General features: G+C 42.0%; 1 protein-coding gene across 1 annotated transcript in view; it reads left to right on the top strand.

Annotated features, from left to right (window-relative positions):
* Positions 1-12,130, top strand: part of LOC135218899 (notchless protein homolog 1-like) — a 202,447-nt gene that overhangs the window by 139,179 nt on the left and 51,138 nt on the right. The window contains 1 exon segment of the mRNA XM_064255344.1: positions 6,867-6,993. Within this exon segment, the coding sequence (XP_064111414.1) occupies positions 6,867-6,993 (127 nt within the window).

Consider the following 12,130-nt stretch of genomic DNA (forward strand, 5'->3'; position numbering starts at 1 on the left):
GTCCAGCATCCCAGCTTTTGCTCTTCATCGGCTACGGCTGGCTCCGAGTAGTCGACTGGTCTTCGGATCGGTTCGCCTTCTCCTGGACTCCTGTCTCTCTCACTCGTGTGTTCCTTCCATTCTTTTACGATGTATTTATTTATTTATTATTACCATTATCCAGTGTTATTTTATTTTTCTTAGGCTAGCTTTTAGGGCGCCCAGTACATAGGCTTTATCTTCCTTCGTGTTCATTCACACTTGGTACAGTTGGGTTCGCGTGGTCACTAGCCTAGTGGTTGTGTTGCTTATCGCCCCTTGGTCCACCCTCGATCACGTGTCCCACTGGGCGCCCTACCCTACTCCCTTCTCTCCCTTCCGCGTGGTAAGGGGGGGTCTGGCCGGGCTCTCCTCGGTTGTCATGGCAACCAATTGTCACCTCCCTCCCTCTCTCTCCGAGGGGGCTCCTGGGAGGCCCGGTCAGCTGGGAGTCTGGGTGACCAATTTGTTGTCTCGGGTACCGGGGTACTCCGATGTGTAAGGGGGTTGGGGTTGGCCACCCCTCCCCCCGGTTGCCTCGGCCCTCTCCGGTGTGTCTCGTTCGCTCTCCCCACACCCCTATTTTCTCCCACGACGGACGGAGCCCCTGCTCACTAGCCGGGGGCCCCTTCGGTTGTCGGAATAGTAACTGGCTCCGCCAACCACCGGGGTAGGGGTCTACTAGTGGTCTCAAAAGCTTGCCTACTACTACCTTCTTTCCGCTACCGGAGGGGAGCTTGCTTCCTTACCCGGGCACTCCTCTAGTAGTCGGAAGAAAGGCATGTCTTACTCCCTGTTTGTAGTATACATGCCCTTTTTATAATTTTATTGTTATTTTACTATTAACTGCCTCCTCCGTTCTCCATCGTGGTTTATCCTTCTCTAGGGTTTTCTCACCACTTCTGGTTGCTCTCCTTCTCCGTCCCCGGTGTACGCCGGAGACCTCAACCAGATCGCCCTAACAACCACACGTATTGCGGTAGAGGGCTAGTTTTAGTATAACTTGCATACTCCGGCATGCAACGGAGTTCGCGTTAGGCTGTAAGTGTGTATTCTCGATACTCATGTATCCTTCCACTTACAGGCTACCAATTGCCAGGAACCGGGCTGCAATGCAGTCCTCCATGACCCCTGTGGCCACGAGGAGTGTAGGACCCACGCCCCGTGCGCTACTACCCACGGCGAACTGATCGTCTGGCACCACGAGGCATGTACCATATGCTACGACCTCGTGAGTCAGCTTTTGGATGGGGTAAGTAGGTTTCAAGGTAATTACTCTCTCCATTATATATATCTCCGCCATCTTCTCGGCAGGAGTCCTACAACAAGTAGGAGAGATGGTTGGATCGCTTGGGACGAGATTTGAGCAAATGTTTGCTCAACTCTCTAGCAGCATCAACCAGTCGGGTCAATCAATTCAGGATCTCTCTAATCGTGTTCTAGAACACGATAATTGCTTTGCTGGCCTGAACCAGGCTCCTCAGGCTAACTTCCCGGTAGGAGGTACTGGTCTGGTCCAGTTACCGCCTCATGACACTCTTCCGGCCTTCTCTATGAACAATCCTTGGAGGGTAGCAGCCTATGCTCCCTTCAAGGATGGTATGATTTCAATACCGGAGTGTGGAACAAGAAGGATTGAGGACTTCGAGTTCTACCCCCCCGGATTGACTCAGCCTTTCATAGGATATGCCAGGCTAACACAGACAGCGCTCAATAGGGAAGACAAGATCCCTAGGGAGACTGTCTTGTACACTAGAGATCACGCCCAAAGAGAGTGGGTTCACTGTCTGGAGGATTGGGATTGTTCCAATACCAAACTCCAGGCCTTCAAGAGTCCCTTCACCATTTTTGCCACGGAGGAGGAGGCTTCACTCCCCTTTACGACAAAGATGGTGGAGACGACCCTTCATGCTGTTTTGAAGGACGAACCCATTCCACAGCTCAGGGAAGCAGAGCCAACATCTCCTCTCTTCCTTGTGTTTGGAGAACTTTGGGAGAACCTGCCGGCCACTTTTACAGTAGGAAAGCTGAAACCGGACTGTGTCATGGATCAGTTCGATGAAAAGCTTCCTAGACTGCCTGATAGCCTCATTCAGGCAGAATTTGATGCAAGAACTAGGCTAGGGAGATCACTTAACTCCCTAGTCATAACGGAGATGGCTGCTCTTTCATACGCTACGGAGCCTCTATTCAAGATCCTTGCTAAGTCCCAACTTCAGTCGGTTCAGGCAGATGCTTACGACTTCTTCATGGCTAGAAGAAACTGTCGTAAGCATGTGTTGCAAGAAGCCACCATTCGACACGAACCGAATAGGCTTCTTGCTTCCAACATGTAGGGTGCGGACCTGTTCCCAGAATCTTCTGTGAATGAGGTGCACTACGAAGCTTCAAGGCTTAACCAAAGCCTTAGAGCTAGGTGGGGTATCTCAACCAAGAGGAAGCAGGAGAACCCCCCCTCTTCTGGTAAAAAGCTGAAGAAAATCAAGAGGTTCCAGCCATACCAAAAACACCAGCAACAGCAGCACTTTGTCCAGGCTGTCCCAGTTACCCAACCGGGTCAGCCTTCGACATCGAAACAGAACCAGCCTATCCTCTTGCTATCCCCCCAGAATCAGCCCTCAACCTCATACACCGTCTCTCCGGCTTTCAATTCCATGTATGAAAACCAGGCTTTCCCTACCTTTAATAGGTTTTCAAGGGGAAGCAGGGCGAGAGGTAACTTTCGCCAGCGAGGTTCGGGAAGGGCTGCTAGCAGGGGTAAACACTTCAGAGGAGGACGTGGAGGTCATCCCGCACAGCAGCAGTGAGACTCCCCAGGTAGGAGGGAAGCTGTTCCTCTTCCGTCACAGGTGGGGGTTTAGCAAATGGGCACAGAGCATCGTGTCCAAAGGATTAGGTTGGAGTTGGATCAAAGATCCTCCACCAACCAAATCATTTCTTCGATTGCTGTCAGAGGAGTTGACAGATTATGCAGAGGAGCTCCTTCAGAAAGGAGTTGTGGCGAGAGTCAAGCATCTAAAATTTCAAGGGTGCTTGTTCAGCGTGCCAAAGAAAGGCTCATCAAAAAGAAGAATAATCTTAGACTTGTCCCAGCTAAACTCTTTCATTTGCTGCGACAAGTTCAAAATGCTGACCATCTCGCAGGTACGGACCTTACTTCCCCGTGGGGCCGTCACCACCTCTATCGATCTTACAGACGCATACTATCATATCCCCATCGCGAGGCACTTCCGCCCATACCTAGGTTTCAAACTAGGAGACCAGGCATTCTCTTTCAAAGTGATGCCCTTCGGACTGAATGTAGCCCCCAGGGTATTCACGAAAATAGCGGAAGTAGTAGTTCAACAACTGAGATCACAAGGGATAATGGTAGTAGCGTACCTCGACGATTGGCTGATCTGGGCACCAACCGTCGAGGAATGTCTCAGAGCCACAAAGAAGGTAGTTCAATTTCTGGAACATCTGGGGTTCCAGATAAACAAAACGAAATCCAGATTCACTCCGGAGACTTGTTTCCAGTGGCTAGGCATCCAATGGGATTTATCCTCCCACAATCTGTCAATTCCGGTGATCAAAAGAAAAGAAATAGCCAAGTCAGTGAGGCAATTTCTCAACAACAAACAAGCTTCAAGGAGAAACCAGGAAAGAATCCTAGGTTCCCTCCAGTTTGCCTCAGTGACGGATGTCCTTTTGAAGGCAAGACTGAAAGATATAAATCGAGTTTGGCGCTCAAGAGCAAATGTCAAATCTCGAGACAAGTTGTCAGTGATTCCACAAATCCTTCGCAACCAACTTCGTCCATGGGCGAAGGTAAAGAATCTGTCCAAGACAGTTCCCCTTCAATATCCTCCTCCGACGTTAACTATTCACACAGACACCTCCCTAACCGGTTGGGGAGGATACTCTCAATTCAAGCAAGTTCAGGGGACTTGGTCCACTCAGTTCCGCCAGCTCCACATAAAGGTTCTGGAAGCAATGGCAGTTTTCCTTACCCTAAAGAAGCTCCTTCCTCCAAAGAAGTCTCATCTAAGGCTAGTTTTGGACAGTGCAGTAGTAGTTCACTGCATCAACAGGGGAGGATCCAAATCCAAACATGTGAACCATGTCATGATAGCCATTTTTGCCCTAGCGAACAGGTACAAATGGCACCTATCATCCACCCACTTAGCCGGGGTAAGGAATGTAATAGCAGACGCCTTGTCCCGTTCAGTCCCTCTGGAATCAGAATGGTCTCTAGACGTCAAGTCGTTCCAGTGGATATGCCAGAGTGTACCAGATCTCCAGCTAGATCTATTCGTCTCACAAGCGAACCACAAGCTCCCTTGCTATGTGGCCCCCAACCTGGACCCTCTGGCCTATGCCACGGACGCCTTGTCAATAGATTGGAATCAGTGGAGAAAGATCTACATCTTTCCTCCAGTGAATCTTCTCTTGAAAGTTCTGAACAAACTCAGGACTTTCAAAGGTCAAGTAGCTCTGATTGCTCCAGATTGGCCAAAGAGCAATTGGTACCCCCTGCTACTGGAGTTGGGCCTCCAACCTCAACGGATTCCCAACCCCAAACTATCGCAATCAGTACAAATGAGGACTGTTTTCGCTTCCTCAGGAATTCTCAAGACCCTAACTTTATGGACTTCATGAAGTTTGCAGCTAAAAAAGATGCAGATATTGATCCCCAAAACATCCTCTTCCTAGAATCAGATAAGAGGGAATCAACTATAAGACAGTATGACTCTGCTGTCAAAATGTTGGCATCTTTCCTGAAGGAAACAGACACTACAACCATGACAGTTAACTTAGCCATATCTTTTTTCAGGTCCTTGTTTGAAAAAGGCCTAGCAGCTAGCACTATTACCACTAATAAATCAGCTTTGAAGAAAATCTTTCAGTTGGGTTTTCAAATAGACTTAACAGAATCTTACTTTACGTCTATTCCCAAAGCCTGTGCTAGACTTAGACCTTCTGAGAGACCTACTTCGGTTTCATGGTTTTTAAATGACGTCCTGAAACTAGCCTCGGACACTGACAACTCGTCTTGCACATTTTTAATGTTACTTAGAAAGACGCTATTTTTACTAAGCCTGGCCTCAGGGGCCAGAATTTCAGAACTGTCGGCTCTATCCAGAGATACGGGTCATGTGGAATTTCTCCCTTCAGGAGAAGTTTTGCTTTCCCCGGATCGCAGTTTCTTAGCTAAAAATGAGGATCCTCTAGCAAGGTGGGCACCTTGGAAAGTCATTCCTCTTCCCCAGGATCCCTCTCTCTGTCCAGTATTGACCTTAAGAGCCTTTCTGTCTCGGACATCCTCTAGATCCTCAGGTCCTCTTTTTATGAGAGAAAGAGGTGGCACCTTATCAGTAAAAGGAATCAGACAGCAGATCCTTTACTTCATTAAACAAGCCAATCCTGAATCATTCCCAAAAGCACATGATATCAGGGCAGTAGCTACTTCTATTAATTATTTCCAACATATGAATTTTGATGATCTTAGGAAATATACTGGATGGAAATCACCGACAGTCTTCAAGCGTCATTACCTGAAGTCCTTGGCATCATTAAAATTTTCAGCAGTAGCAGCGGGAAACATAGTTTCCCCTGACTCTGCACAGTAGTTATAGTTGAAGATCCAGGTCTCCTTTCTACCTACCTTGTCCAACATGTCTCACCCTACTGTTATGCTCTACATGGTCCTCTAGCCTTAGCCGCTAGGTTGATATTGGTGGACTGCCCCTTATTTTTTCGCTAGGGACATCCACATAATGTACATATAAATGTGCTTCAGTGTTTCTACCCTTATTTTTATGCTAGGGTAGAACACAATAACTTTTGTATATTTTGTATATATTAAACTAGTTTTAGTGAATCTTCTTGAATATTTATTTTGATACCATTGTACTAAACTGTGCTTTTCCTTTATTATATTAAGCTAGTTTTAAGTACCTTTATGTTATAACTTTTGTATCATAACTTTTGATTCACTTATATTATACTCTAATTTTATTTTATTGTTTCATTAAGACCCTCCATTGTCATCTTGGCTGTTTCTCTGGTACTATTTCACAAGCCGACACGAACTGAGCCCAGAAAAGGGATTTTGACAAAGGAAAAATCTATTTCTGGGCGATTGGTTCATGTTGCCCTGTGAAACCCACCCTTTTTTACCCACCCTGCAGGCCAAGATGGACATCTTTATAAAAGGATGGCCACTAGAGGCGCTGCACTCCGCTTGGCGTGGGTATTAGTAGTAGTAGCGGGCGCATCCTCCTTTAGGATCGGCTCTCTCAGGTGGGGGATTTTGATGTGGGAAGTTCTAAATGGCAAGTGGTTCGTGGTAGTGGTCTCACTCGCCCCTGTTACCATACCGACACTTCTTTTATAGAGTGAGCGAGTCAGTTTTACTGACATCTTCTTGAATTTATTTTTTCTCTGGTATTTATTAGGTTATTTACCTAGAAATAATGAACTTAAGGATTATTTCACAGGGCGACACGAAGCAATCGCCCAGAAATGGATTTTTCCTTCGTCAAAATCCCTTTATTGGTACCTTATGGCGCTGATAACCGGTACTCGGCATGTTTTGGTGCCATAAATCGCTGATTTTTTCAAGTGCCATAAAACCAGATCTCAATAATTGATAACCGGGGACTGTTTGCACATGACCAGGCTTATGAAAGTAGAGATTGTGGTTAAAAAAATTTATTTTAACAATAACAATAAAGATGGCCCATGCATTTTTATGTACAAAACATAGTCTTTGTTAATGCCAAACCCATTGGACTAACCCAATGAGTTTTCTTTAAATTTGGTAGCACTGTTGAACAAAAAAATAACAATGATTATTCCTTTAGTGTGGAGCCTGTTAACCAAGAAGATGGAACTAGATCTACCTGGACATGCTGATGAAGTATATGCAGTGGATTGGTCTCCAGATGGTCAACGAGTTGTCAGTGGGGGGAAAGACAAAATCTTGAAAATGTAAGACCTTTAGTGTATTTCAATGACTTTTCACTACAGATTTTGTACATTAAGACCTGATTTCATGTCCATTAATAGTAGTGAAATAAGTAATGTTTCTCATGCAGGTCATGGTATTTCATGTATTTTAATTAAAAAAAATAAGACAAATGATTTAATGGTTACTATTAAAGGAAAGATGTGGGTTTAGGTAAAACAAAGAGGGTGTGTGATCAAGTTTGTTGTGAAACTGTTAAGTAAAAAGTTTGGAATGAAAGTGAAAAGCTGCATGTATGTGAAATACATGCACCTAGAAAAAGCTTATGATGAAATTATCGGACAGACAGCATTGAGAGTGTTGATGACATATGATGAAGAAGGTAAGTTGGTGAGATTAATTTAAATTTTTTTACAAATAAGAAAAGGATGTATCGTGTTCCCCCATATTTGCAGGGGATGCTTACCAGACCCCACCCACCACACAAATAGCTAGAATCCACAAATAGTTGAAACCCAATAAAAATGCCTAAAACAGCCTATTTTGTTAGTTAAAACTCAAGAAAAACCCACTAAAAATGTTTATACTTGTTTTTTAATAGTTTTATCATAAAATTGCATCTTATGATGAAAATAATAAAAAAAAATGAACAGTAATTGGTGGATATTCCTCACGGAAAAATACTGAATACAGTGGACCCCTTGTATTTGTGTTCTTCGGATTTGCAGACTCATGCATTCCCGGATTTCTCCCTGGAACATTTCCCCGCATTATTCACGGAAAATTCGCCTATTCTCGTTATTTTTCTATGAGAAATATCCACAATTTCCTGTTTTTATTTATCAATTTCATCATAAAATGCACTTTTGTGATAAAACTTGAAAAAACCAGGTATAAAAATTTCTAGTGGTTTTGATTTAGTTTCAACTAACAAAATAGGAGGTTTTAAGCATTTTCATAGGGGTTCCAACTATTCGCCGGTTCTAACTATTTATTGGGGGGCCGAGTCTGGTACGCATCCCCCGTGAATACAGGGGGGACCACTGTACATAGCAAAATACTGTGAATATATGAATTTCCCGGGAATAATAAGTAGATGTGTTCCGAAGAGAAATCTGTGAATGCGTGAGTCCACAAATATGGAGTGCACAAATGCGGGGGTTCGACTGTACTATTGCAGTATATATATACATAGGTGGGATTGACTGGTTTCGTATGAAAATGGGCTTTTATGGATATAATGATGCAAGATGTTGGGAGGGAAAATTAAACGTTTTGGAAGGTTTTGGGATAAGGAAATAAGTTGCAAAAACAGTGGAAAAATTTATGTGTTCAGATGAGACAATACTTGTTGGGGATAATGAAGATAGACTACAGAAACTAGTGAGAAAGTTGGAAAATGATGCAGCAGTAGCTAGTTACAGTACTCAACAAGATATTAGGCCACTTAGCATCAAGCGGCCTAATATCTCGTTAAATTTTGAAGGAACAGAAAAGTTGGGAAGAAATTTTGTCAGTTCATTAGGCTGCTTACAGCATGAAGAGAAAGGGGTGGAGCTTAGACACTCGACAAGGAGAGAGCTCTCAGTCACGGTTGGAGGTTTAATAAGAGCCTGTATATATTTTTTGGTCAGTGCTCCCACCACAATTTTTGCCCACCACGTATCACTTTATTGCTCCCTGTGACCTTAACCCTTAAACGCCGACTGGACGTATTTTACGTCGACATTTTTTGTCTCTAGGCTGCCGACTGGACGTATTTTACGTCGATATACAAAAGTTTTTTTAAAAAATTCGCGGAAAAATACTTTTAGGCCTACCAGCCGAAAACTCTTGAATCACGCGCCTTGGGGGAGGCTGGGAGTTCACGGATCAAGGTGTTGTTTTTTTACAATCGTTACGCAAGCGCGAATTTCTTTCTTGCCGCACTAAAAAGTATCTGTGACACATTTTGGAAATTATTTCGTCACTTTGACATAATTTTTGTACCATTTTAAATTAGCCGTATTCTACATAAAAATGTGCGCATTTTTATGTAGAATACAACAAAAAAATACACATGATTGTAGCTTTTATCAGTTTTGAGATATTTTCATATAAATAACGATAAGTGCCAAAATTTCAACCTTCGGTCAACTTTGACTCTACCGAAATGGTCGAAAAAAGCAACTGTAAGCTAAAACTCTTATATTTTAGTAATATTCAATCATTTACCTTAATTTTGCAACTAATTGGAAGTCTCTAGCACAATATTTCGATTTATGGTGAATTTATGAAAAAAATAAAATTTTCTTTACGTCCGCGCGGTAACTCTTCTGAAAAAATCGTACGTGCGATTGTGGTAATGTTTGCACCATTTTAAATTAGCCGTTACATAAAGTTTTATATATGAAAATGTGCACAATTTCATGTATAATACAACAAAAAATAGTTGAAGGTTGTAGCTTTTCTCATTTTTGAAATATTTGCATATAAATCACAATAAATAGAAACAAAACCACGTTCGTTCAACTTTGACTCTACCGAAATGGTCGAAAAACGCAATTTTAAGATAAAACTCTTACATTCTATTAATATTCAGTCATTTATCTTCATCGTGAAACAAATTCGAAGTCTCTAGCACAATATTTAAATTTATGGTGAATTTTTAAAAAAAACTTTCCTTCCCTCCGCGCGCGGATTCTCCGCCACAAATCTCCGAAATGCGTAAGTCCCATTCTCGGAATATTTGCTCCATTTCATATTAGGCATTTCATAGAGTTTTATATATGAAAATGTGCGCAATTTCATGTAGAATAAAACAAAAAATATTTGAATTTGTAGCTTTTCTTATTTCCGAAATAATTGCATATAAAAAAATATATATAAAAAAAATTTGACATTTGGTCAACTTTAACTCGTTAGATATGGTCAAAAAATGCATTTGTAAGCTAATATTCTCACAGTATAGTAATATTCAATCATTTGTCTTCATTTTGAAAGAAATTGGAAGTTTCTAGGACAATATTTAGATTTATGGTGAATTTTTGAAAAAAAATATTTGTTTATGTCCGCGCTTTACGAATTCATGCATTATTTTGTGATAATATTTTCTCTGTGTTGCTTTTATTGTTTTACAATGTGTTATATACCAAAATTATTGCAATTTAGTGTGCATTACAACGGAAAAAAAAGTAACTTGTTACCTTTAACCGTTTTGCGCACAGCGCGATTTAAATACAATTATATATGAAATTTCGTTTTTGCGCTATCATATATCGCATTATTTGTATATGATAATGATAGTTTTTTTCATTTCTGAAGGTTGCATACTAAACTTCAGGCAATGACAAAAAAAGGAGCCAAAAATGAACTCTTAATCTTGAAAACTAAGGGCGCTGTGATTTTTTGAAAAAAATATTTTTTCCGCTTCCGCGCTCACTCTGAAACGTCTCCGGCACACGGGAGACATTTTGTTTTTTACCGCTTCGGCGTTTAAGGGTTAATATGGTCCAAGACGGCAATTTGAGTCTACAGATAATAGCAGAGATATGTGTGTTGAAGCAATGTGGCCTTAAAACAAAGCAGATATCGGATCAGCTGGGTGTGAGGAAGCGTTCAGTTCGATGCTGGGTGCCAGATTTAACGAAGGTGGCAACCATGAGATTCCATCTCAGAAAAAGTGCATTGTTATGCCAAAGAAGACTTCTGCCCCGTAGGGGGGTAGTGCCATCAGTGGACCTCATGCGGTGCATTGTAGGCATTGCTTAAGGTTCTTGGCAGCATGCCTTCAGCCCCTAGCTGAAACCACTTTTGTTCCTTTTACTGTACCTCCTTTCATAATCTCTTTATTCATCTTACTTTCCACCATGTCCCAATACTTGATTCATATTGTAACTGCAAGGTTTTCCTCCTGTTGCATCTTTCAGACCTATTACTGTCAATTTCCATTTCAGCACTGAAAGACCTCACAGGTCCCAGTGCTTGGCCTTTGGCCCAAATTCTATATTCAACTCAACTATATTCAAGAAGAGTTTTGATAGAAGTTTGACTGTTCTCAAGCATCTATTAGAAAGTAATTGAAACTTGACAACAGTCAACCTTCAATCAGAGGTCATCCTAGGCATACCAGGGTGCTTTTTTTGAGACAAAATCTCATGGTTGCCACCTTCATTAAGTCTGGCAACCCAGTGTTGAACTGAACGCCTCCTCACACCCAGCTGATTGGATATCTGCTTTGTTTTAAGGCCAGATTGCTTCGGTGCACATATCTGCTCTTATCTGTTGACTCAAATCACCGTCTTGAAATCATTGTCTTGGCCCATATTAGGGTCACGGGGCAATAAAGTGATACATGGTAGGCAAAAATTGCAGTGGGAACACTGACCAAAGAATATATACAGCCACTTATTAAACCTCCAAACAAGTGACTTGAGAGCTCTCTCCTTGTCGAGTGTCTAAGCTCCACCCCTTTCTCTACACGTTGTAAGCAACCTAATGAACTGACAAAATTTTTTCATATCTTTTCCGTTCCTTCAAAATTTGACAAGATAGTATTAGACCGCTTGATGCTAAGAGGCCTAATATCTCGTCGAGTACAAACTGTAGTTGGAAATTGTTTTTAAAGGAAAAAGTTGAGAAGAAATATGAGCAAGAATGAAATGTTAAGAGGAAATGGATGTCAGGAAGACAGGACAAAGAATGTAGATATGAATAAGGGAAGAAGGGAAGCAGTTGATTTGTACAGGTATTAGGGATTAAATATAACGTGAAGGTAGGATGAGAGAAGTAAGTCACAGATTAGTTGAGGCAGGAAGATAGGAGGGTGTTTGCAAAAGATGGGAAAGAGACTTGGTAGAAATCTATGCAATGGTTGTTAAGTTAACTCTGCTCTATATAAATGAAGTGTGGATGCTGAATGTAAGGAAAAGAGAAATGGCAGTCTTTGAGAGATTGTTTGGATAGTAGTTATGATGAATGCAGATACAAGTAGAAGTGGTAAGGTGAAAGGATGGATTAATGTTTTGAGATGATGTGCTCATATGGAAAGAATGTAGGATGACAGTTTGATGAAAAATGTTTGATCGTAATGTCATTGGAGCAAGAAGTGGCAAAAACCTAGAGAGTTCATGGCAGATAGATTGAAATGGCATTTCCTTACTAATATGGAAAGGATGGGCC

This window comes from Macrobrachium nipponense, chromosome 1, assembly GCF_015104395.2.
Source record: "Macrobrachium nipponense isolate FS-2020 chromosome 1, ASM1510439v2, whole genome shotgun sequence".
NCBI lineage: Eukaryota > Metazoa > Arthropoda > Malacostraca > Decapoda > Palaemonidae > Macrobrachium > Macrobrachium nipponense.